General features: G+C 40.9%; 1 protein-coding gene across 1 annotated transcript; it reads left to right on the top strand.

Moving 5' to 3' along the window:
* Window positions 1-410: 410 nt before the first annotated feature.
* On the top strand, window positions 411-25,919 carry pkd1b (polycystic kidney disease 1b). The gene is given in 44 exon segments (XM_087784334.1): window positions 411-495; window positions 561-738; window positions 1,194-1,357; window positions 1,432-1,550; window positions 1,788-1,935; window positions 1,999-2,264; window positions 3,156-3,887; window positions 3,942-4,073; window positions 4,148-4,323; window positions 4,406-4,536; window positions 5,418-9,043; window positions 9,866-10,018; window positions 10,120-10,242; window positions 10,479-10,746; window positions 10,808-10,907; window positions 11,045-11,173; window positions 11,236-11,380; window positions 11,447-11,584; window positions 12,019-12,157; window positions 12,239-12,943; window positions 13,907-14,060; window positions 14,128-14,264; window positions 14,930-15,045; window positions 15,119-15,314; window positions 15,380-15,547; window positions 16,710-16,850; window positions 16,917-17,127; window positions 17,191-17,314; window positions 17,385-17,528; window positions 17,601-17,874; window positions 18,894-19,008; window positions 19,085-19,272; window positions 19,340-19,542; window positions 20,655-20,852; window positions 20,923-21,068; window positions 21,367-21,561; window positions 21,638-21,812; window positions 21,898-22,062; window positions 23,265-23,369; window positions 23,444-23,578; window positions 23,638-23,840; window positions 24,854-24,974; window positions 25,022-25,493; window positions 25,496-25,919. Coding segments are annotated over 44 exon segments (12,102 nt in total). The 3' UTR covers window positions 25,855-25,919.
* Window positions 25,920-26,488: the final 569 nt, after the last annotated feature.

The raw sequence follows: 26,488 nt of genomic DNA, 5'->3' as shown, positions 1-26,488 counted from the left end.
TGGCATCCCTCCTTCTCAAAGTGCTTCTGTTTCTTGTGCGTCACTGGCTTTGTTGTCATGATGTGATGTCAGGAAAGCAAAAAGAAAATTAAGTTCAACAATTTCCTCCAATTCTAGGTTCTATATCTTCGATATTACTGTGTAGTTACTGTGTGGTTTCTGGGGTTTCACAACATTAATGAGCAGCTTCTGTCCTCTTAAGCTGTTGCTCAGAGACAAAGTTGGAGTCACCCTGAAGCTTTAAGGGGGGAGGAGAAGAGCAACACAATGGCAGCACCATAACTCATGCTAGCAGAGCACCAGGAGAGTAAGTCAGTGATGGGACAGAGCAGATCCAGGAGCCACTGGCAGGACTTCTAGACTTGTGCAAGCATGACAATCAGAGAACATGTTTCCTTGCACTGCTCCGGATGTTGAGGAAGAAGAAGACAATGACTGACGCTCTTCATTCACAACTTCTGATCATTCTAGTCGTTGTGATTCCCTCGGCGGGAGGTGAGATATCTCCCCATTTTCCAACGTAATGACGGTGTGGAGATGTTCACGTTGATATGTTGTAGATGAGCTTCCTTGTCCGAAAGGATCTCAGGTCAGCTGGTCCAACCCTCACTGCTACTGGCTCCCAGAGTCGTCATCAACATGGTCTGAAGCGAGGGACGTCTGCTCGACCCAGGGAGGCAGTTTGGCAGCTGTTGATGGTCCAGAAGTTAAAAACACCATAAAAAGATTATTTTCCATGTGAGTAAAACAACCAATTAACTTTCATTTAACTATGCTGGGGGGGACAGTTACAAAAAAACATTAAAAAAGAGACATAATATGATGGAGGAAATTAATTAGGTGAAGGAAAAAAAACAATCAAATACTCAATTAATTATACTGCGAAACAAAAAAATCTCTATTTTATTGTATAATAAATAATATACATAATATTATTTTAATTTTTCCGAGTATTTTATTCAAAAATGTTATATTTAAAGTTCATTCCCAATATATATATATTTTTTATTGTTTTTGTAGTTCAATATATAGCTAGAAACAGGCCAGAACAAAATGTTAAAAAATATTCATATCTATGTAGATAAACTAATACAATCTGTTGTATAAACACGTCAAACGGTTGCATGTGGCCACACTTTGCTTGTGAGATATGATTATATACTGTGGATTTAATATTGTGTTGTTTGTTTCAGGAAAACTTCTCTCGGGGTTTGGGTGAGAAAGTCAGAGAGCGATGGATCTGACCAGGAGGGGGAGCCAGCAAGATGTTCCCTGATGCTGCTGGGATCACTGGAACGATGGAGGGAAACTCAATGTTCTTCTGTACATCGCTACGTCTGTGGAAAGAAGATACACGGTAAGATCAAATGAAGCCAATCAAAAAATCAGTAAAAAAAAAGATGTTTTTTTTTTTTTTTGACATTTCTGCAGAGGCAGCACCATCTACTGAAGGTTTCTTAGTTGGACTCGTTCACATGACTGGGGTCTACGATGAAGCGCAGATAGAACCATTGACCACAGCACCTGACAGTGGACTAGTGAAAGTGGAGGTCAGTCCATTATTGGTATTTATTAGGGTTTGTATTTGGGTCCTGTTGTAGATTTAACATGGCAATCATACATCAATATTCAAAAACATACCTTAAAACTTCAGGACGGCTGTTGTTGTATGTCTAGATGGAGGCGTTCATACTATTTTGGTCATCATTATATGATTAAGATCAAAATTCTGTGCTGCTGAGGGGTATATTTTAACGTTCACTCAGAGTAACAAAAACTCTCCTTAGATGCAGTTATTTCCAGGGTTGTGGTTCAGTCACGCAGGTCAACTCACTGCAGTGGAGTTGGTGGTCCAGCCCGGTCCACTCTCCTCTCTGGCTCGCATCCAGATCCTACGACCCTACTGCAGCCCCAATCATCACCTGGTACCTCCAGGTACGAAGCAAATGGTGACCTTTGTTAAAGGTCAAAACTGATCGAACTGAAATGTCTTCTAAGGTTGCAGTTCTCTCTCGAACTCCTTCAGCTGCTGCTCAGCGGTTCCTCTGTGCAACACCACAGGGGGCTGTAGTTCAGGCATGTACTGGTGCCACCTGCTGGAGGGCTGCATCCCCACGTCTTCACCCTGCAGTCCCTACATCACGTCAGCAGTAAATCGGGGCTTCACGTTACCGCCTCGATATCCTGCGATTCCACCATTCTACCACCTGGCGGCAGATCTGCCTCTGAAATTAGAGCCTCTGTCGGACTTCACGACCGTTAAAGTAAGTGTGTTACATAAATCCTTGATAGACTTTGACCCACTAAAGTATGTATGTGGTCTAGGACCATAGTCCCCTTGGGTTGATGACACTTCATGAAGCAGTTTCATTTTTTCAGAGCCCACTAGATGACGCTCTATATTCTTTTGTCCAGAAAATAATTGTGTTTAAACTGAGGGTTCCAATTACAATGCTTCATGAAGTGTCAGCAAAACATCACTAGCCACAGGTACTCCTGGCAAAATATACCAAAAAAGGTTTTGCTTGTGTCTGGAAATTTTGCCCATTTTTGTGAGTACTGGAGACAAACCTACCGGGACCGGTCAGTGTAAACCAGAACATTAATTATAATTGCAATGACTAAAAAAACCCCATGAGATACGCCACAGATACATTTTTCTGATTTTGTCACATTTTAACATATTTTATTGAGAGTTTATGGGAAAGATCAACAAAAACTAGCAGAGAATTGTAAATCGGGAATGAAAATGATAGGGTTTTCAAAAATTTAGACAAATACATATCTTTAAAGTATGGCGTACATCTGTATTCAGCCTTATAATGTACTATGACACCCCTAAATGAAATGGTCTTTCCATCCAATCGGGCTGAGATTGCGCTATTTTGCAGGAAAACTTCACTTGATAGATGTGCAAAGCTAGTAGAGACATACCTTGAATTACTTGCAACTGTAACTACAGACAAATATTGCGCTTAGTATTGACATTGGATGGACTGAATATTAATGCAAACCACTATATATACTGTACTTTTTATTTCCTAGGAATTTAGAAAATATTCATAACTATCATCCACTCTACTATTATGTCCTATTTTGAGTTGTTTAATCTGATAAAAACAATAAAAACATTACATTTCTTTCTGTTCCTGCAGGTGCGTCTTCCTGAGAGAGCCATCTTTGTGTACCCTGATGATATAGTGGCAGTACAGCACACTCGCGACCCTGGATCCTTCATGCACTGCCTCGACAGAAACGCTTCGACCGATTCTCAGTGGCGCCAAAGTTATCTGTCTCTGAGAGGTGCAGAGTGGGACGGATGGTGGCCCCGGGGCCTCACTTCCATGCCAAGCGGTGGTCAGTGGGTGGATGGTGTGGTGTGCGATCTCAGGATGCTTTACGTGGACTCACTACACGAGAGCACCGGACACGAAGATATCTTTGGCCTCGCTCAAACAGAGACGACGCCTTTGGGTCGGAATCCCAACCCAAGATCCGACACCTTCGGCCTTCACGTCATACATCCTGTTCCCGATGGAAACAACCGGATTCACGTCCAGGTCAATGTCCCGGTGGTAATAGTTGCTAAGATTCTGTCTGGAGAGAAAGCCAAGTGTTCGTGGTCAGCTCCGGTGCTTCAGAATGGACTTTCCTTCCTCCCCTCGTGTCCCACAACAGTATCAGGATGTAGAGGAGAGTCCGAGTCGGAACAGTTCTCTTCTGTAACTCTCACTGTTAAGTCAGAAGGAGTTCAAACTCTGAATATCCTTGCTCAAAGCGATCTTGTTACCCAGAGTACGAGTGTAGATATCTGCAGCTATTTGGCTGTGACGGGCCTGAAGGTCATCCCTGGTTCTCATCTGAGGGTGATCGTAGATGTTCCTCAGGTAAGAAGTACATGTGTCTTAGTAGAACTGCTGCGACTCTGACTCTTCTCTCAGTCCTTCACAGCTGAGGTCGATGGTGGCACATCAGCGAGGTTCTCGTGGGTTATCGACAACCTGGAGATGTTTGCATCTGAAGGTGAATCCTACAGTGTGGTCTTGAAGAAACCTGCAGTCTATAAGCTGAAGGTAAAAATGCTCGCTATTAAGAAATCATTTTTGATTGAAATCTCACTTTTACTTTGGAACTATTTTGCACCCAGGTGACAGCGTCCAACCCCATCAGCTCAGAAACCAGAGAGATTATCTTGGATGCAGACGAACCGACACCGTTCACTGAGCCGGAGTTAATTCTGTTGAGGGAGATAGTTGCTCTGAATGAGACCAACCTTTACGTCCTTCAAGTCAGGGCTGACATGTCTCTTCCTGTCGTCGTGAGGTAACAACATTTACTTTTCCCTTTGGATTCTGAAATACAACCATAGAAACTGGAGAAATCATTTTTTAAATTGAACTCGAAGGTGGATTTTCGGGGACGAGAGCGACCTTATCGTTCACAACCTGCCGGCTCAGAGCGAGGCCTCTGAGGAGTTGGAGGAAATGAATCTTGTGACTGTCAAAGACTCTGTAAACCACACCTATTCTTCTACAGGTAACCCATGAAATATTCGAATACATTTATTTTATTGTTCGTTTATTGTTATTGATGTTTTTCCCGCTTGCATTCTTTATTCACGTCTAATATATTTATATCTCAGTATTTCTTATCACTTGTTTAAATCCTGTTTTTCAAACAATTATTCACTTTAATTTTTTCCGAAAAACCCAAAAGAGACACACAGAGCAATAGAACAATAACTTAAAAACATGGTAAAAGCATTAAATGTATAATGATTGTGATTACAAATGAAAATGCTTATTTTATTAGTTTTTCCAAGGTTTTTTTAGTACTGTTTTATTTTCCCAGGAACCATTTTTCTAAAACACTAAATTGTACCAAAAGAACCAGCTTATTTATTTATCCATTCTTGTCTTCTTTATTTTATCTGCCCATCTGCCCGGTCATAATGTTTGCACTCACAATCTTTTCATGAACACCCAAAAGGGTGTGGAATATATTAATGCATATTTTAATTGTGTCATAATATAATATAATACTTCGGAGACGCAGATTGTCGTCGTGGTTAGCGCAACTGCCTTAAAACAAGAGGATTGCTGGTTCAGTTCCAGCTTTAGGAAACATTTGTGAGTTTTTATGTTCCCACCTTGCTCACGCCACTTTACTCTGGGCTCTCCCGTTCCGTCCAAAAAAAAAAAAAAATCTGCTTTTCATTAGCACTCTAAATTGTCTGTACATGTGAGTGTGTGAATAGTTGTGTTTCTCTGTGTGCCCTGAGACTGGCTGGCAACCTGTTCAGGGAATCAGTGGTAGAATATATAATTATTAAAAGACGCATATGAATGAAATTATTATCAGAAAACTTTGCTGGGTTTGCCTTTTTTAATGCTGATGGAAACTGTATTCTATTGTAGGTAACTTCACAATTCAAGTGCAAGTGGCCAACCAATATGAAACCATCCAGAGGTCTTCAAGGATCGATGTCCGTCTACGTTTACATCACGTTCATATGTCTTGCACCCCCCTTCACCCCACTATCGGTGAGCCTGTACTCATGGAATCTGTGACGGAGCCCATCATGGACAACGTCATCTACACATGGAACTTCAGCGACAATACCGGAGGAGTCAGCGTCACCCAGTCTGAAGTCAGCCACACTTTCTCATCTCCGGGAGCCTACAACGTCACAGTGCAGGCCGACAACACTCTCACTGTGAGGACCGCCTGGCTTTTGGTGGCGGTTGTCGAGAGAATATCTGGACTTAGCATTAGCCACAGCGGCCCTAGTGAGCTGAACTCTGTGAGTGAATTCCAGGCTGGAGTTGTGACCGGTACAGGTCTGATTTGGAGTTTTGACTTTGGAAATGGATTTGTGCAAAGCAAGCTCATGGATGGTTCTACCTCACATGTATACAACTCACCAGGAAGGTATGAAGTGAGAGTTACTGTCTCCAATAACGTCAGCAAAGCTCATCAGTTGATCGTCATTGAGGTCTACAGGTTAGCCATAAGTGGTTTGCAGCCTGTTGGTTGTGTCATGAGCGACGTGAGTGTGGAACTTACTGCTCTGGTCAATGGTAATACATCTGTATTGGTCTTTCATTGGATGTTTGCAGATGGAACACCCTTAAGTGTTGTGAGTGGATCACCCACAGTTCGACACATGTTCACCCACGAGGGAGTTTTCCCTGTGAACATCACTGTGATCAGTCCAGTTACGTCGACCTCATACACGTGTGAGGTCTGTGTTGAAACTCCCATTAGCAAGATTGAGTTACAACCTTCAAAGAATCTGGGAAAAGTTGATGAAGAGATATGTTTTAGGGTGTTGTTGATTCCTGAGAAGATCGGTAGCTGTCAGTTCAAATGGACCACGAGTTCACCAACAGAAACTAGTGTCACAGATCATTTAGAAAAGTGTTTTGCCTTTTCTGAAGAGGGTGATGTTGTTGTTTCAGTGACAGCAAGCAACAGAGTCAGCAATACAACTGCCAATGCTAGTGTTTCTATTCTAACACCGGTTGGTCAGCTCTCAGTGGGGCATGGTAGCAAAACAAACATGATGCTGGTAAACGCCAGCGTATCATTTTGGGCTGCCACCTGCTCTGGCAGCAATGTGTCCTTCGTCTGGGACTTTGGAGATGGTACTTCGTCCAAACACTCCATCAACGAGTCGCACATTTTTACGTCAATAGGGGAATTCACTGTATCCTTCACAGCAGCCAATGCAGTCAGCCAAGACTCTGCAACGCTCAAAGTCTATGTAGTTTCACCTGATTTACATCTTTCACTCCAGCTGTCTCAACCATATCCTGTGGTCCGTGAAGAGATTCTCATCACGGCAGAAAGCTATGAAATAAACAGCGTTACATACCGTTGGACAGTGGATGGGTCTTCGATAGTTCAGCAGACAACTCACCAGTTAAGGTTTTCTTTCCCTTTACCTGGATTACATGAAGTCAAAGTCATTGCTGAGGGTTTTGAAAAGGCTCAAGAAGCTACATTGTTAGTGGAAGTTACTGAAAGAATTGAACATTTAAAGATTGACTGCTATAATCTGACCGACAAGAAGTTCATTCCGACTCAGCAGGAGGTTCTCTTTGTGGCATCAGTTGTTGAAGGTTCCAATGTGACATATCAATGGCTAGCAACACAGTTTTACCCACAAAAGGAAATGACAGGCACTGGTGGGATGTTTAGTTTATTGGTGAAATCCCCAGGAGAAGTTACCATTCAGCTGAGAGCCTCGAACAAGTTAGGTGTGACCTCCGTCTCCATGTCTGTTGTGGCAGTGGAGCCCGTTTCTAAAGCTCAAATGGCAGCACTCCCAAACATAGTAGCTCTTAACCAACATGTAAGCATCTCTGTATCTGTTTTCACCGGATCCGACCTTGAGTACGTCTGGTATGTTTGCGGTGATCCTTCTCCTCTGCAGACATCCGTCCCTCATCTTCTTTTCTCATTCAAGAGTATAGGTCATTGCTGTGTAACAGTTTCAGTTAAGAATGTCCTCAGTCAATCGAATGACACCAAAGTGTTTATTGTTCAGGAGACAGTGGAAGGTGTCGATTACAAGATCGATGGCAAGAAACCACCGTTTTATGTCGGTCAGAGTGCTGGTGTGTTGTTTCAAGAGGTGCATCACAAAGGAAGTAGTCTTCACTTTATGTGGAATGTTTCAGGTGCAGCATGTTATAACAAAACCAGCCAAAACTTGAACCACTCTTTTTCTGAAGAAGGTATCTACACGGTCAGTTTGAATGTGTCAAATGGAATCAGTTGGCAAGTCTCATCACACCTCGTCACTGTGCAGCGAAGGATCGAAGGTCTAGTGCTCAATATTAGTAAGTCAACAATCTGTACCGAGGAACAAGTTCAATTTGTCCCTTCAATCTCAGTAGGAAGTAATGTTACCTTTATTTTGACTTTCGGAAAGAAAGATTGGTTCTACACTCAGGTTGTCGTTGGAGGTCAGTACAACACTTCAGGTCTAGCTACAGGGATTTATCAAGTAAATGTTACAGCCCATAACCAGGTTAGCAGTGCTCAAGTGTCTTCTGTGATTGTAGTAGTCGAGAAGATTAAAGGGTTAAAGTTTGTAAACGATATCCGAGATACTCTTTCGGCTCTACAAACAGTAGTTTTCCAGGCAGATGCTGATACAGACAATGTTGATTACATGTGGCTGTTTCGCTTAGAGGATGCGTCTACATGGCTCAAAGGTCAAGAGGTTACCTACAGACCACAGGCTAATGGGTCCCTGACTTTAACCGCTTTTGCAAGCAACGGAGTTTGCACAAGTCAGCTTGACACGAGCACTCGAGTGGAGTGGCCAGTTCAAGGTGTTAAAATTGTCTGTCAAACAGAAAGAATATTTGTTGGATATGATGTCACTTTTTTTGCAGAAATCAATAGAGGAGACAATTTAAAATATATCTGGCACTTTGAAGCGTCGACAGATGGCTTAGAGACACAACTTAACTCGGTCAATCACACATTTTTGGTTGCTGGAAAGCATTATGTCGTCGTTAATGTCTCCAATAGCGTGAGCTCTGTGTCCGCTCGGCTGCACTTTGAGGTAGAGGACCTTAAATGCTCCGCCCCTCGAGTGTTTCTAATTCAAAGCCAGATAACTGTGTTCATGTCTCAAAGGAGTTTTTTCGAGGCAAATGTTGAAGCCAACTGCACTGCTTACAAGAGCGAACACCAGTGGAAGATTTCCACCAGTACAGACTGCACCGGAGGAAGGAATCTTCGAGATGCCACTTCACCCCTTCTTGTACTTCCAAGCCACTTCCTGGATGTGGGACAGTATTGCCTTATTTTCACAGTTTCACTTCAGGGGACCCCTTTGCTAGTTCAAAGAGAAGTTAACGTGACAGTGGTTCACTCCCCACTTGTCGCATTCATTAAAGGAGGCTCCGCCAGAGTATGGCCCCACTTACGTGACCTTGTCTTGGATGGATCCGATTCTATGGATCCTGATCTGAAGCCTGGCGAGAGGAAAGAACTGCAGTTTCTCTGGACGTGTGTGATACAGGTATCAATTATTTTTTTAACCTAATTGAGGCATTTTTAATTGACTTTTTTATTTTATTTAACTCATTGTTCACTAACCCTGAGGAGCTCCTGAGTCATCTATGACTTTTTTGGGAGTTACACGGGGGTCTGGGCAGCAGAGCATATCCATATATTGGTCGGTCACTTTTCTTCATCCAAAAAGACACCAAAAAACATCCAAATACCTCCATATTGCTCGTCTGTACTGCCACTCTTTTATTGAAGCCTTGATGCGAGAAATTATTCCAAAATAACAATCACACAAGTCTATATTTTAAGCTGGGTTGTAGCAAGCTTTTGCAAAAAGAAAAGTGAGATCTGTTCACGATAGTTATATGGACATGGACTGCTCCCCCACCCTCTCCCATGAAACTCAGAAAGAAAAAAAAACTAATTTAATTAAATTAAAATTTCGGGAGAACCATCCCTATAAACTATATAGAAATCTAGATCACTATTTTGATCCAGAGCGTGTTCAATATTGTTTTTGAGTTTCTAACATTTCTTTGTTTTTCTCAGTACAATTTCATAGCTATTGATGTAAGAACTTAAGTGGTTATTGTCAAGAAAACAGTGTCTAGGTATCAGTTGTTAAATAAAAGTGTCATGAAGTATTTTCTATTCATCATTATATTTGAACAAACTGGGTACAGCAAATAAAACAGCTTCTAACTGTACTATCACCTGCCAAGAGAAATCTGTTTCCACCGCTTTCTGCAGTTATTTTGACTCTTATTAAAATACAACTGTCAAAGAAAGCTTTCTCAAAGAAAAAAAATGAAACTTGTGTTTGTCATTGCAGAACACGACAACACTTTGCTCTGAAAACCACCAAATTGGGGGCAACAAAGCGGTTCTAATCATATCAAGCAGCCTTTTACATCCAGGGACTGTTTACATTTTCTCCCTGACTGTGCTGAGTGCAGGCAGAAAATCAACATCTGCCACACAGATGGTATGTATTTTCAATGCTTCTGTCAATCAGCAATTTCTCAAACTTCATCTATATTAACAGGAATGTATTATTTGGTTAAAAAATGACGACTTTATCCTCAGGTGACTGTCACTGACGTCCCCGTGCTGCCTGTGACGGTTCAATGTAAATCATGTTCCCGCACCAGAGACGACTCTTCAATAATTCTATCAAGCCAGTGTGGACAATGTGACGACAACACACAGGTTTTTTTTTTTTTTTAATTAGGAAAATACTACCTATACTTGTAGTGAGGTATCACTCCTCCATTATTGATCCACCTCTTTATTTGTTCTCATTGATCCCCCTCTTTGTTATTGTGGTCCAGCCTCTGAGGGAAAAGACTTGTTACGGCTGCTTAACCCGTATTGACTTGAAACGACTTTCCATTAGCCGCTTAAATTACAAACATGATCATTTGTTTGTTTGCATTTGCCCACAGTACAAATGGATCGCCGTCGACCGAACTGGCTTGACCCTCGACCTTGAAGACAAGGGCACGTCCTCAGATCTGGTGATCCACTCGCATGTTTTACAACCAGGACTAGGTTATACTTTCACTCTCAACGCCTCTGAGCCATGGAGTGGACGTTGGGGAAGCGCAAGCCTGATATTAACCCCTAGAAAAGTGCCCTACGGAGGACGGTGTGAAACAAGTCCTGCCTCTGACCCCCGTCTACTGGAGTCGGGGATCACTGTTACCTGCTCAGGTAAAATAAAAACTTCAAAACCAACGTTATTGAGTATAAATACAAAATGTATTTTCTAAAGGTTGGCAAGCTGATACTAAGGGGTCCCAGTTGATTTACGCCTTACAAGTAATACCTTGTGAGCGTGTGTCTCCTCAGTGCCCACTTCTTACATTGTACAGGTAAATATGAAGTTAATATATCTAGGGGAATAAATCCAGCCTATTTGTGTATTTGTTAGCTGATCACAAATACACAAAAACATGGCCTTGACTTTGATAAATGTGATTTAAGTGAATCCTATCCTTCCTTTTCTTAGAAGCACTTGTCCAGTCTTTAGGAGCCTGATGCCATTTGGAAGCAGAGTTGAAGGAAGAAACGAGTCCGTCATGAAAGTCATCTTGCTTGTCGAGGACAGTCAAGGTCAAAGAGTCACTGCTCTGAACAGGTGATTCCAGGTTCAGAAGTTTGTCACAGCGTGTCCTCGGCTAACCACGTCTTCCTCGTCAGAACTTTGACAGTTTCCACCAACAGAACTGATTCTACCGAGTGGCTCGGAGACAAGACGCGAACAGGATTGTGGACTTTAGTTCAACATGGAAACCCTCAGGAAATCATCACCTACGCCGCTGCTCTAACAAGTCGGCTGAATCAGGTAACGTGTCCTCGAGCTACTTTAGACTCAATGATATCTGTGTACGTCTCTCTCTCTCTCCCACAGATTGATTCAGGTGAAAGTGTTGAAGAGCGAACCAGACGGAAGGAAATCCGAAGAAATGTGACACAGGCCCTGGCCTCGCTTCCCATTTCCTCCTTGATGGATGTTGATCAAATTAGCTCAGCGTTAGCTCAGTGCACAGTAAGAATCAATTCCTTCTCCAACCGTCTGTAATGGGTATAGAATATCTGACGCTTTCTATAGTTTAGCACTCAGACGGTAGATTCATGTGGTGCTGTTTTTGATTCAAGCAAAAAGAAGAGGGAGAGAAAAGGAATCATTTGAGGTTTTGTTTGCCTCCAAACCAATTATGCTTTCTTTTTTGCTCCCCTTGTTGCTGATTTCTGAGTAATTATCTGAAAAGAGAACATTCTAAAAACAAGGGTGCTAATCTAGGAGAGAAAAATGACCATCCATCCAGGCCATTTTTACAAAATCTGTGCTTTATGTTTGGTTTCTGTTAGGAATACAATCTATATTTTTGTCCAACATAGAATAATACTGTATCATGAAACCATCAGTAGCACACACTGTAACGCTCGGATTGATTGATCACCACGTTGTCATTTCTCAAGGCTGTTCCTGGAGAGTTGGAACGTGGAAGAGTCCAGACGACGGTTCTGCAGATGGTCAAAAAGATGCTCCTCGTGATGAAGAACCAGAGTGCTGCTGGTGTTTTGTTGACCACTGGCCAGAATGTTCTCAGTGTCTTGGGTAACGATTGGGTTGTTGCTGTTCGACAGGAATCTTTAACATTTACCTCTGATCTTCTTTGTTTTTTTCTTGTATTTCCAGGAAACTCCATGGCAGCTGTGTCTCAATCCAACCTGGCTTTAAATCCGCAGCCCGACCTCTCCCTGTCAGCAGCTACAGACATCACTCTGGAAGCTCTGGACACGGCGACTGACCTTGTGCGCTCTCTTGTCCACACCGATGAACTTCTATCTCTGTCCACCTCTTACATCAGAGCCGTTGGTTTCCTCGGACACCCCTCTGACCTCCTGTGCGCCGGGCCAACAAATGCATCCAGACAGATTCGTGGTTCCTCATCAACCTCTGCATTATTGCATCCTGACCAATGCCCCTTCAAAATCCCAACCTCTCTTACCTCCTCCCTAACTAACAAGACATCAGAGGTGGTGCAGGTTTTCTTCCATCTCGATGAAGTCCTGAGATCTCACCTTCTGCCGTCCAACCTGACGATGTCCACTTCTCTGGTGGCCATGGAGCTCTCGACCCCTCAGGGGGAGCTTGTGCCGATTCATGACCTGGATCTTGAAGACTCAATAGAGTTGATGCTGCCCAACAAGTTACCCTTCGTTGCTGGAGATGGGAGGAAATATGAGCACTTGAGCGAGACGTGTTTGACCGTCACACTTCCCCCTGAAGGACAGTTGGACTTTTTAATGAGGTCTATGGATGACTTGGACGAGAATGCTGGACTATATATCTCCTTTAACTTCAGCCTCATACCAGGTACTTTCATGCTCTTTAGACCATGTGATTTATGAATGAGTTCAATCAGTGGATTACAGATAAACGGAAACAAGCCTGTTCTCAGTCCAAAAAGATCTTTTTCAAATTTGAATTTCAGAGAACAATGGACAAATGCCATGGTCTGAACTCGGCAGGCATCATTTCACTGCAGACAGATGTGTGGAGTCGTTGCTATACAAGAAACTCTCCTCTTAAAAGTTCCTAAAAAACACTTCTAAAACCGACGACTATACCTGTAGACACATCAAAGAACTTACTTTTCTGCACCGTACCCAGCATGACAACTTAATATCTAAATTGTCACCATGTACGTCATGGTAGTTCATGGAAACAAATGTTTATTATTAACGTTTATCAACACAGGATAAAAAACAGTAACAGAAAATACGAGAAAACTGTATTTTAAATATAATAAAAATTACATTTACAAGAATATAACCTGACATAATTAAATGAAAACACATTCAAAAAAGTGCTAAAGTATTTATTTTATTAGGTGAAAAAAGCTATTGACAATAATACAAATAATATTCATTGAAATACATACAGTCATGTAAAAAACAATTTCAATTTCTGTTTTCAAAGTACATTTGTTTGTACAGAAATAATGGAAGAAGATAACTTTTTAATTTTAGAGTTAATTTTAAGAAATGATATATCATTTTATTAATTGTGTTTTCTTGATAATGGCACTTAAGTTCTTACATCAATAGTTACGACTTTGTACTAACAAAAACAGAAATGTTATGCATTCTATGTTTTAATGTGTGTCTGTTAGTCACATGACATACACAGGATTAGTAAACATTGTTTCAATAAAACAAGGCTGCTTTAATTATTTTTAACATGACACGTACATGCACTGTGTATGTTCCGACACCTTTAGCTTTATAAAGCAAAGACCATATATTTCCATTTACACAACAGTGATGTGTTTTACTGTCTAAATGTATTAAATTCTTTCAGCAGCTGCTCCAGTGATCTCAGGACAGGTCATGATGAACATCAGCTCTTCTCTTTCACACGATCATTCGTCCCAGGAAGTCTTCGGTGAAAAGTGGATTCTCAGTCTGTCGTCTGCCTCCGACTTTGAAGAGAAAATTATATTTTTATCTCCAATGTAAGTGCTTTCATTTAGTAGTCAGGTTGAAGTGAACCTATTTGACATTATGATGTGTCTATTACAGTCTTAAGCAGACGGACAAGCCTCTCATGGTCAACTTGACGTCCATCTTGGACGGCGGTCCAGTCAACATGACGGTCTGTGTGTTCAGTTCTGTGTGTCGCTTCTACGACAGGAAGGAGAGGAGGTGGAGCACTGAAGGTGTGGGAGTATAGCAGTGTCACCAGATTATGAATGGTTCTTTTTAACATTTTTATTAAGATTTTTATTGAAATGTTTTTTTAACGTTTATTTATTATTATTATTTTTTATTATTAAGTCAACTCATTTGAAATTGAAGGTTGAATTAATTTGTTGTTTGTTGTATATATATATATATATATATATATATATATATATATATATATGCATTTTCTAAATATAATATTATTTTAGAAATATGAAGCTTTTCAAACGTAATATCATTTAGCTAATAATTGTGCCACTATTATACATACACAACATGTTCATATTGAATTTAAAAAGCCAGAACTAAAAAATGTATTGAATTCATAACTTTTATCTTTTAATTATTGGATTTAGAATATCAAACTGTATTTTTCAAAATGAAAATAATTAATTTTGATATTTTCATAACTAATTTACATGCATAGAAAAACAAGAATAAAACGAATTTAAACTTTTTTTTTTGCAAATCATTGAATCAAATTATTCATTAAAACCAGCCTTTCAATATAGAAATTATTTATTTAAATTATACAAAAACAAACAAAAAAAAACATATCAATAAAACAGTCCCAAGTTTCAACAACATGTTAGATTCAACCTTTCGATTTTCTGATGGCTCTGATATACTTTTAATACAGGTCTCCTGCCACTGGAGGGCAGCACGCTCCACAGAGCTCACTGTCTCACCCAGCATCTCACCATGTTTGGGGCCACTTTGTTTGTGCATCCTGGTGCTGTAGTTCTGCTTCCACCAGTAAGTTATATATATTATTTATGTATATTTATCTCTCATGTATCATGGAAGTGAGAGTGTTGTGTCCGTCCAGTCAGATGGTCCGGTTCAGAACATGGTTGTTGGACTCGTGTGCTTCGTCCTGCTCCTGGTTCACTGTGTTGTTGGGCTCATCGCCCACAAGCTGGACCACCTGGAGAGTCTGAGGTTGAGTCAGGTGCCTCTGTGTGGACGCCCAGGACTGTTCCACTACAGAGTGTTGCTGAAGACCGGGTGGCGGCGAGGAGCAGGTGAGGCCCAGCAGGGGGGATGATGGTGTGTTGGATGGATTTGAAGGCCTCCGTGTCTCCACCAGGAACCTCAGCACACGTGGGCATCAGCCTGTGCGGCCAGAACAAGAGCGGCTCGCGTCACCTGAAGCGCCACGGAGCCTTTCTCAGCGGGAGCCTCGACCACTTTCATGTGGAAACAGACGACAACCTGGGAGAGCTTTGGAAGATCCGGATCTGGCACGACAACACAGGTGTGTATTGGAACCAGGTTTCTTCATTTGATGTCTCAAACTCAAGGTGAATCTACAGTTATTTTTTTACTTGCAGGAAGTTCAAATATGTGTAGTTGACTCAAAATAAAATGAAATACTAATTTAAAGAGGTTCTTTAATGAGTCAAGTGTTTAGATTCAATTCAACAAGTGCTGAAAGGATGGAATTCTATTGGAATAGAAAATAATAATGGATAGAAATGATGGTTTTTGCTTGTGTTTGGATAAAAAAAAAATAAAACAGTGTCAGGAAGATGTGCGTAAGTGATAGATTTATGTTTATGACACCAAAGTATTTTTTTATTTGCCAAAAAATAAAAAAACAACAAACTGATAAAACAAAAAAACAGGGAATGGTAAGTAGGTGATGGCGAACAAACTTTATTAAATTTTTTTAATAAGTCTGGTGAAAAAGTGAAAGAGTACAGATAATGCTTTCTGTCATTTTTTTTATTTTTTATTTAAATTAATAAATATCCAGGGAGTCGTACATGACAGAGAGCAATACATTTTTTAAACCCACATGTATACTTTATTTAAAAAAAAAAAATAACCAGTGTATGGTGAATAAGTGATAGAGTAAACCAAAAAAAAACAACTTTTAAATTATAAATAGATAAATAAATAACGAAAAAGGGGTGAGTATGTAATCTATTGTTTAAAAAGAAAAAGTATTTGACCAAAATAAAAAAATGAATGAGTAGAGACTTTTGAATAAGTGAAAAAGTGCAATCTATGTTTTTTTTACACAAAGATAGATACTTAACTTAAAATATTTATTTTTATTAATTAAACAAATTAAAGGAAACTGGTGAGTAAGTATAATTCACTTGGACGTGAGGACTTCCGGGATTGATGATGCTGTGTGACAAACCTTGATGCTTGACCAATGACAGCAGAGTGGGTGTGGCTTAAGTAAACAAAATTCCAGGTGTTTTCAGTGGGCGGGGTTTAAGCACATTTTCAATGATAAGAGAGTTTTGTACGAACACACATACAGATCATACAATAGAGGTTCAACATCTATTTAAGACTCACTTAAATCAACACATTATTTAAAGGAGTTCAATAAATGTTTTCTAGAATGCCATAAAGGATTTGTTTGAACATTTTAGCCTCTTATAAAGTTTAATATTCTGCAGGTTTGGACCCCGCCTGGTTCCTCCAGCATGTGGTGGTGTGGGACCTCCAGACCGACTACATGTATTTCTTCCTGGTGGACGACTGGCTGTCTGTGGAGCACGTGAAGAACGGAAGTGTGGAGAAGGAAGTTCTGGCGTCATGTATGTTCACGCCGATCAAGCCCTGGAGCTCGTTCATAAACATAAACCTCCATCGATCTCTCGCAGGTCCTGCCGAGCTCACCAGGTTTGGTCGGCTCCTCACCTCCCAGCTGCTGTTCGGAATGATGGAGCGCCACCTGTGGCTGTCGCTCTGGACCCGCCCGGCCCACAGCCGCTTCAGCAGGAGTCAGAGGGTCACCTGCGGCGCCCTCTCGCTGCACCTCTACCTGGCGCTGGCGGCTCTGTGGTTCGGAGCCGTGAGCAGTGAAGGAAGCAGGTACAGGAGAGACGATGAATACAAATGTTGAGGTTGAAAATGATGAAGTTATCTCTGGAGTAGTGGTCCGGTTTCTGCTCAACTGCTCTTCAACATGGAGACGGTTGCCATGGGGATGACCACAGCAGTGATGGTGCTCCCGGTCCAGTGTCTCCTCTGCTTCATCTTCAGGAGGGTTTGCAGTAAAGTAACTAGCACACAATTGTTCACTCATTGACTGACGGTCTTGAATCTTCTGAATCACGTTTGTTTCTCAGGTCATCATGGACAAGTCGGCTCCTTCCTCTCCTTTGTGTCACTCTGTGTTAATGGACGTCCATCTTGATCGATCAGAGTTTTCAGGGCCTTCGTTTTTGTCCCTCCCGGACTCCTCTGCAGGATGCCGAGACACTCCTTCATCTGTGAGACTGAATCCCTTTCTTTTTTTAAGTCTGAATGTTTGAATTTAAGTGTGTTTTTCTTCCTGGGTGGAGACACTGGAAAGCAAGGCGGTCAACTCCAGCATCCTGGACTTTTGGGCGGCCTCCGGTCTGATGCCACAGTCGGGGGACGGACCGATAGGGGCCAAGGATAAATGCTGGTCCTCGTGTGACAGTCTCCTCAGTGTTCCTGCAGGTGTGTCCCACCAGCTGGCTCAGGTCCCCGACAACAGCCCGTCACCGGCTGCTGCTCCCGCCAAGCAGCTGAGAAGAAAGAAGGCGGTTTACATGAACGACCACAACATGGACACATTCCTGTCGTTGTCAGGTGAGAAACTGAAGGTTAAAAGTGGAAAATAAATCTAAGAATATTAATGTAACATTGTTAAGATTTTTTCCATTTAATTTCTAGTTCCTAGTTTCTATTCTATTCAATATTGTTTTCTTTACCAACATATAAAAAAAATTAAAAATATGAATTTTACATATGTATATATTAAAACATACAAATATATACATATATATATTTTTTTAATTATTAAAATGTATTATATTGTTGTTAATATTAATTGAGTTTACAATAAAACATAATATTTGATTTTGTCGCTGTAAAATATAAATTCCTCCTTATATTTTAATATTTATTTTAAATTAATTTATTTGTATTTTATTTCTCTATAGAGCTGTTTTCTCATTATTGCCCATAAAAGAGTCATTGTCCTTGTGAATAGATTTGAGGATTTATCAGCCACTAAATACACATCTTTAATCTGGATTTGTCCATAATTTATGCGTGGAATCAAACAAAGAAGATCAAAGTCTCGACTCACACAGACTATAATCTATCAGGAAACCGAAAGAAAAAAGTATATTTAATCACTTCCTTATCTTATCTTTGTTTAAGATGATTAAAGTTCATAAATGGTAATAAAACAACATTTACATCGACCACAACTTAAATCTTATCAGAAGCAAAGACAATAAGGAAAGCAACATAAATTAAATACAACAATAAAGAAAATAAAACCAACGAAAAAAAAACATCAATTAACCATGAAAAGGTTGAATAACAGGCATCAATAATCACAGCAGCATATTCTACATGATAACCTGATGTGAACTAACATGTAGTAAAGCTTTAGAAACAATGTTTTAAAAAAATAATGTGAGGTTTCAATAGAATAGCTTCGAATAAAATGGATTATAGAGCAGAAAGCGCCACCTGGTGGGCTCTGAAAAGAATGACAGTGTTTCATGAAGCTTCGTTATTACTGACAAGATTAGATTAAATAAAATCAGCTAACGTAACTGTTGTTTCAATATTGTTGTTTGTTGCTGATGAAGCAGAGGAAGATCTTCTCATGACTATAGCAGCTGAAACAGAAGAACCCGTGAAGACCGTCAACAGTCATTCAGACAGTGGCCGCGACTCGCCCCGAACCACGTCCTCTCTCTCACGAAGGTTCCCATCACTCACCAGACACCACGTTCATTTTAAGACACATCTTGATGTTTGAAACCCACTCTTGGCTTCCGAGCAGCACCTCCTGCAGCAGCTGGTCCAACGACTCTGATGAGAAGCTCCTGGATGAAGCTCACGTCTGCACATCTCCTCCTAAGACACACCTGAGCAAACGTGGGTCTGTGGCGTCGACAGACTCCATGGCCAGCACCGTCCTTCCCAGTCCTTCCCCGGACTCTGAGCAGTTCTCCTCCACACGCATCGGTACCAGAGGACGACCCGTGGTTCAATACTTCTTATTCTGTCACTGACACAACGCCCCCGACATTAGGTCTCGCTCGAGGGCAGCCCGGCTGGCTCCTTCCCTCCTGGACGCTGTGTGTGATCTACCTGCTGGTGGCTCTGGTGCTGGGAGGCTGCCTGGCTGCTGTCGGACTCTACGGAAGGACCTTCAACCAGAAGGTGGTCCTCATGTGGCTGGTGTCTGCAGCCTCCGCCCTCCTGACCTCCGCTCTGCTGCTGGAGCCTCTAAAGGTAGATCCTAAGAGTTTTGTCCGAGCTCCAAAACTGTATGCGGTTATGATTAATTATTAAAATATTAAACATTTATTAAAACAACTCAATCTGTATAATGTGAACATTTGAAACAAAAGTGTATTTTCTTCCCAAATAATGAAACCTGGGTGGGAATTTGAATTATCCTTTGAATTTCCAAGATAAGATTTAATAATATTTATTATTATAATATTGTCAGGAAAACACATAATATTTAAAATGAGAAGAAAAGTGAAATCTCTTAATATTGATTAAAAAAACAATTAACTTTATTGTATTGATTCCAGTTATTCATATATATTTCCCTCTTGTCACATCAACTGATTTTCCTCTCTGTGTGTTTTTGTCAAGGAAATACAAATATAAGTAAAATGTATTTAGAATAATTGTAAATGTCATTTATTTATCTAAGTACTTATCTTCTAATATGAGTTTTCTCTGAGTCATGCGTTATCACACTATTAAAAAATAAATACATCTAAAAGTATTTTTTTATATAAAGTGAAATTGTGTAATAATATGATTAAACTTTGCCGAGATATACACTAAATCAATTAATTTTGTTCTCATTTTTTAATTGTATTTCACTATGAGGATGTGTTTTCCCGACAGTATTAAAATTAGATGAAATAATATTAAATATTATCTTGGAAATTGTCTGCTGTCATCTCTTATTATTAAACTTCAACCAATCTAACATATTGTACTAATTCAAGTTATTAATATCAATTGTCCTGTGATATCAACTACTTCTCCTTTCTATGTCGATTTTTTGTAAAGAAGATAAAAGGAAAATGAATCTACATTATTGAAAAAATATACATTAAAAATAAAATCTTTATATATTAAAAAATGTTTCTCTGTTTTCTTTATCATTTTAGCATCACATGTATCTTATAACTTATCTTCTCAATAGGTAAAAATAAAAATAAAACAACAAATTAATTAATTCAAACGAAAATTCTTAATTTATCTTATTAAAAAAAATATACCTAAAAAACAGCTGACAAGCGTATTTATTTAAACTATATTTAACGCATAAAAACTGACTTTAGCAAAAATAATCTCAACCCTGCATCATCTCGGTTCAGCTCGGCCTGCAGGCGTTGGCTCACGCGCTGCTGTGGCGAACTGTAGATCCGGAGGTGGAGGACCAGCTCTCTCTGGAGACCACGGTCGTGAGGGCGTTCGGGGAAGACATCGAGAAGGTCCGTCCACCCTGTGGGTACGGCCTGCTCCAGGCTAAAGAAGAAGCCCGGAAGGTCCAAGCATTGAAGTCGCTCATGAGGGTGAGACGCCATCCACACCTGATGTCATGGTTGTGTTCAACGTTGACTGTTGAATCCTCCTGTCGTGCAGCACAGCGTGGGTCAGCTGCTGTTTCTTCTTCTGGTGCTGATGGTCAACTACCAGGACTACGTGGAGCAGAGGCAGGGGAGGATGTTGCATTCCTTCACCCAACGGCAGCTCCGGTCAGGAGTTCCTAACTTGGCCTTTATTAGAGAGTAAGAGCAAAATCAATATTTTAGGACGTTAAAGCAGCAAAATGTATCATGAAAAGATCGTTTCTGGCTCCCCCCAGAGTCAGTAAAGTGTAACTGCAGACCCTCTGTTGCTGCATACGGAATCTGAATGTATTACAAAATGAGAGAAAGAGTCTTCTCTATCGTTCTATCCTCCTTTTAACTTGAAAATAAAATACCTCAAGTATGACCTGGTACCACCTACTCTTCCTTGAGTCCTCAAACATCAACGTAGACGTATCGCTCATGACGCCATATTTGTTCTGGTTCTCCTCACCAGCTGGTCAGAAGCAGGTCGGTGGATCAACACAACACTGATCTCACACCTTCACCATCAGTCTTCTCTGCGACTCGCCGGCTCTCCTCGTCTTCTCTACACACCAAAGCTTGGTCCTGAAGAAGTCGTGCTCCTGGGAAACAGCAGCGCAGCGACACACCGGATCCTGAATGACCTTCAGACGGACGACTGGAACAAGTGAGGAAAAATATCTTCTGTGTTTATTTACTTTACTTTTTTATTTAAAACTTCTTTTTTTTTCTTCTCAAACCAGGTTGGCGGCTCTCTCTGTAGACTTCACTCACTACCACAGAGAGTCTGGTCTATTTCTGTGCGTGTCCATTCACATGGAGTACACTCTGATCCAGAGAGTCACTTCCTCGTTCTCCATTTATCCTCTCATCATCCCGGCAGCTCTCTCGGGCCCGGACCTTCATGTGGCTCTTACGGTAACGACATCCCAGATTAGCCGGTGATCATTCCGCCCGCCTAAAACTGTCTCCCCTGCCAACATGTTCTGGCTGTTGACTGCAGCTGATTCTGCTTATCTCCGGAGTCCTGATGCTGCTGGCCGAGCTGTGGCGTCCGTCCACCGAGCGCGCTCAGTATCTGCTCTGTGGGATCCAAGTGTCGCTCGCCGTGATGACAAGTCTGTCTCAACTCTGTTACCTGCTGCTGGCAGAGTCATGCCTGTCTCAGGTAACAATATTGGGATTAAACATGTTCATGTGTCATCGATTCATCTACATAATCTCCACTATATTTATTTTCTCTAAATATGCTGGACTCTGTTAAAATGATTATTTTGGCAACTTTTAATCCTAATTACTGAAGCATAATGAGAGAATGATTAATGTTTCATGCTTGACATGGTAAAAAAGCATATATTCCATATTATATATACACTGTCTGTCTGTCTGTCTGTCTGTCTGTCTGTCTGTCTGTCTGTCTCTATTAAACAAAGCAACACAACACACTGAAGTCATAATAATATTTTGCAAAATGTACATTTTATTTATAATTATTTAAAAAAAAAATCTACTGCTATTGTGAATTTATTATTGTTGTACATTAGTTTGTTCATTATATTAACTGATTAGCAATTTAGAAATACTAACATTTATTTGAAAGATTTACTTTCTTTTTTAGATACCAGTAATAATACATTAATTATAAATATCAAATAAAACGTTTACATTACATATTCACATTATGTGAGGCCTCACAAACTTGAGGCCTGGGGGTCAAACACGGTCTGCCAAGTTATTTTATGTGGCCCGTTGTTGATATTGGCTGCTGTTGATATACTGACCTATAAATATGTCATTGTTTAAGATAAGATAAGAAATTGTGGATGTCAACAATCAGAGACTCATAATTACTCTTTGTGTCATTTTAAGATCCTTGTTTTTCTCCTTTGATCTATTTTATTTCTATTTGCACTTTGCTCTTTTTTGCACTTTGTTATTGTTCTTGCTTTTATGAAACTACCTTCTATTGTTTGCTGTGAACTGGAAATCTAATTTCCTGAAGGAGATCTCCAGAGGGATTAATAAAGACTATTTAATCTAACTAATCTATTGAAATATTCTAATCTAATCCAATCTAATAAAAGTAAAAGTGATGTTGAAGGACTTTGATGAAGGAGAACAGACACAGAGATAATTAAGATAAAGTGAGCCTCAAAAAAATTATCAGACTAACATTTCCTGTTTATGTTTGATAAATACACATATTTTGAGCTTGTGCACTAGATTGATAAAATATTTTGGCTCCTTGTGTAAATGAGATTGACAACTCTGATTCAAAATGCCCAATTAAAACGTGCTTGTTGCCAGTGCCTGTCAATATAACTTGATATAGTTTGAAACATCTGTTCGCGACTGTCTTTTGTGTCATAGCTTGGGAAGGAAGGCGACATCCATGTCGACTTCCTGCGTCCTGCACTCGTGGCTCAGTTCAGCTCTCAGTGTGCGGCTCTCCTGCTCACGCTGCTGCTTCTCAAGGTAATCAGCCGCTTTGTTTCCGATTCATGTCGTAATAGTCAACAGCTTCACGCTTCCTGCTCCTCGTCTTTCAGCTGCTGGGCACCCTGAGGTTCGTGCAGAGGTGGGTGGTGATTGGCCGGGTGCTCCGGAGAGCCTGGGGGGAGCTGAGGGTGCTGACCGTCCTGCTGCTGCTGCTGCTGCTGCTCTGCCTTCAGCTCAGACACGTGGTATGAAAGAGAAACGGACGGCTTCATCTTCTCCATCGATTCAACCATGTGTGTTTCAGTTATTCCAGAGTTCCGCGGAAGATTTCCCGTCTCTTCCACGAACGTTTGTGTCGGTGTTGTCCATGATGCGAGGTCGGGTCCACCTTCGAAGGCTGTGCAGGGAACGTCCAGTACTGGGTCCAGTTTATGCTCTGCTGGTGATCGGAGGGACCTTTTGGCTCCTGAGCAGACTCTGCGGGGCCATTCTTTGTTCTTCCTACAGGTACACAGAAACAGAAACTCCATATCACTGCAAAAGCACAGCTGCAGTGCATACCTCAGCCAAGGACCTCATTTTAAGATGGCTTTATAAAACACTAAATGCAATACAATAAATACTTACATTTTAAATGGATTATATTAGCTCAAAGTTTTGTCATCAGGACTAGAACCATCACCCTACCGGTCAAAAGTAGTGTCAATTTTTTTTTTATAATTGAGGGTAAACAGGAAGTGCTTACACATTCAGTACCACATACAAATAATTGAAAAAAAAAAGAAGAATTAAAAACACACACCGTTGGATTATATAATCCATTCTGTTGTTTGCCACCAACATTTTACTAATATGTTAGAAACTTTGAGTCCTATAGATGGTGTAAAAAAGTATATTGCTTGTTTTTTATTCATTTATCAAGGTATGTTTTTAAAAGGTGTAAAGTATTTTCAAAAATGTGTCCCATGCTTCATGGAATGTTTCTTTTTGGGGTAGGTAAGAGAATATCTGATTTTCTGGGACTTTTGGACATGAAATGATGACAAATGTTGTCCTTTTAAAAAAAATATGAAAGAATATTTCCAAAGTTCCATAAATGCATATTATAAAAGTAAGTAATTGTAAAATTTAGATTAAACATTGAAATAGGTTAAATCTGTTAAGAAATATTATATTAAGGTACAAGTTGAGTGTATGATTTTAAGAACAAAAACTGATTATTCCAGAAATTAATATCTGAATGTGTCTTATTAATAAAGCCATAACATGTAATCTTGAAAACAGTGTTTCTGCTACCATCCAGTGTCAGAACAGTAGAATTGCAGCGTTGCCAAAACAAGAGAACACGTTTTCTTGTGTTGTTTTATCTCCTTGGTCACTTCAAAATTCTCTCAGTGCTTCAAGTGACACACTGCTGTAAAGCAGTTTGGTGGTCACATGATACTCACAGACTCTCGACAAAGAGTCCATTATTCATTACAGTTTAACTTGTTAATTCACTGTTTCTGTGGCTCCTTCAGGTCAGTGCGAGCTAGCTTGCGCTGTCCGAACATCGAACCCCAGGACTACGAGATGGTGGAGTTCTTCATCAAAAGACTCAAACTGTGGATCGGACTCACGAAAGCTAAAGAGGTAACAGAAGTCAAAAACACTCAGTTATGAACAAACTCATTTCTTTCCTTCTATAGTTCAGGCACAGGGTGAAGTTTGAGGGAATGTCTTCATCGAGGTCCTCCCAGGAATCCCGCCTCACCACTCTCTCGTCCTCTTTCCTGTCTTCCTCATCCCCTCGTCCTCCGTCGTCGAGTCTGTCCGTCAGGTCAGAGGACTCCTCCGCGTCCGAACAAGGCTTCAACGTGTCCTCGTACCTCGAGCACCTGCAGCCGTGCTTCGAAACCCTGCTGAGCCGCTTCGACCGAGTCAACCAGAGCGTGGAGGACGTTCTCCATCTAGAAGTTCAACTCGAGGACGCTTTCAAGAGGAGGAAGAGTAGAAGAAGAGAGACAGAAGAAAGCTCGGGGAACTCAACCGAACCGAAGGAAGAGCTGAAGAAAACAGCGGAAGTGAGACGGAGACGGACCGGACTTCTCTACCCACGAGTTCACCCTTCGTCGTCTTTTTCCTTCCTGTCTTCCCTTCCCTCGCCGGCAGCCTCGTCCTCCTCGCTCGCAGCTCCTACTCCGAGTCCGAGTCCGTGCGACACCGGCTCCACACTCGCAGCGACACGGACGTCTTCAAACCGTCGCACAGGAGCCACGACGCTCAGCCCGTGGCCTCGCCAAAGATCGACAGGCTTCCCAGGCGGAGAGCGTGGCATTCTGGGAGCTCTCACTCCGCCGACGCCGCTCAAAGGATGTTTCAGAGCGGCGTCGCTCAGTTCAGCGGAGACGGAGACACGTATTCGTGCTCGGGCGTCAGACGGAAGAGCGAGGAGAGGACAAACGAGAGCGTCAGCGAAGGTTTACCGAGGAAGAGGAAGGCCTGGATCTCTGAGGCGCCCGAGACGGATGACGCTTTATGATCCGACGTCTTCGTTTTATTTAAAAATATTCTGCGGTGTCACAAAATCACCACCATTTGAGTAAAGACAAGATGTCAGCGAAAGACTTCTACAGCAGCTTCCAAGAGAAACCCTTTTATCTCGAGTTAAAGAAAGAATAGTTTATTTGACTCAAGGAAAGTAGTTAAACATATTAGACATAAATATACGAATAAAACAACTCAAACTTTTAGTTTTTACAAATGATTTTTCCAATGGATTAATACAATTCTATGTATCTATTTAATAATTATTGTATTAATTGTGATAACATAATTGTTCTTGTTATAACTCAGAGATAATAAAGATAAAGAAAACACACACACAGACTCACTTGTACCGTCTCGCTTCGTTAAACAACCACAACAACTCTCACTCTTTCCCCTTCAACTCAGAATCTAACACACACTTCCTCACAACTCAGCCGATCAGTCATTTTCTTAATCTCACAAAATTCTGACCAATTTATGTTAAACCCTTAACTCAACCACTTCATAAAGAATTTATCTCTAATAATGTAAAAAAAACAAAAACGAAAACAACGTTACCGACGAGGGTGGGGAGGCAGCGTGATCAGAGGAGCTGCACATTATATTAAGTAATCATTAAGAATGTC

This window comes from Callionymus lyra, chromosome 2 (assembly GCF_982586985.1).
Source record: "Callionymus lyra chromosome 2, fCalLyr1.hap1.1, whole genome shotgun sequence".
Taxonomy (NCBI): domain Eukaryota; kingdom Metazoa; phylum Chordata; class Actinopteri; order Syngnathiformes; family Callionymidae; genus Callionymus; species Callionymus lyra.
This window is presented reverse-complemented; position numbering and strand designations above follow the sequence as displayed.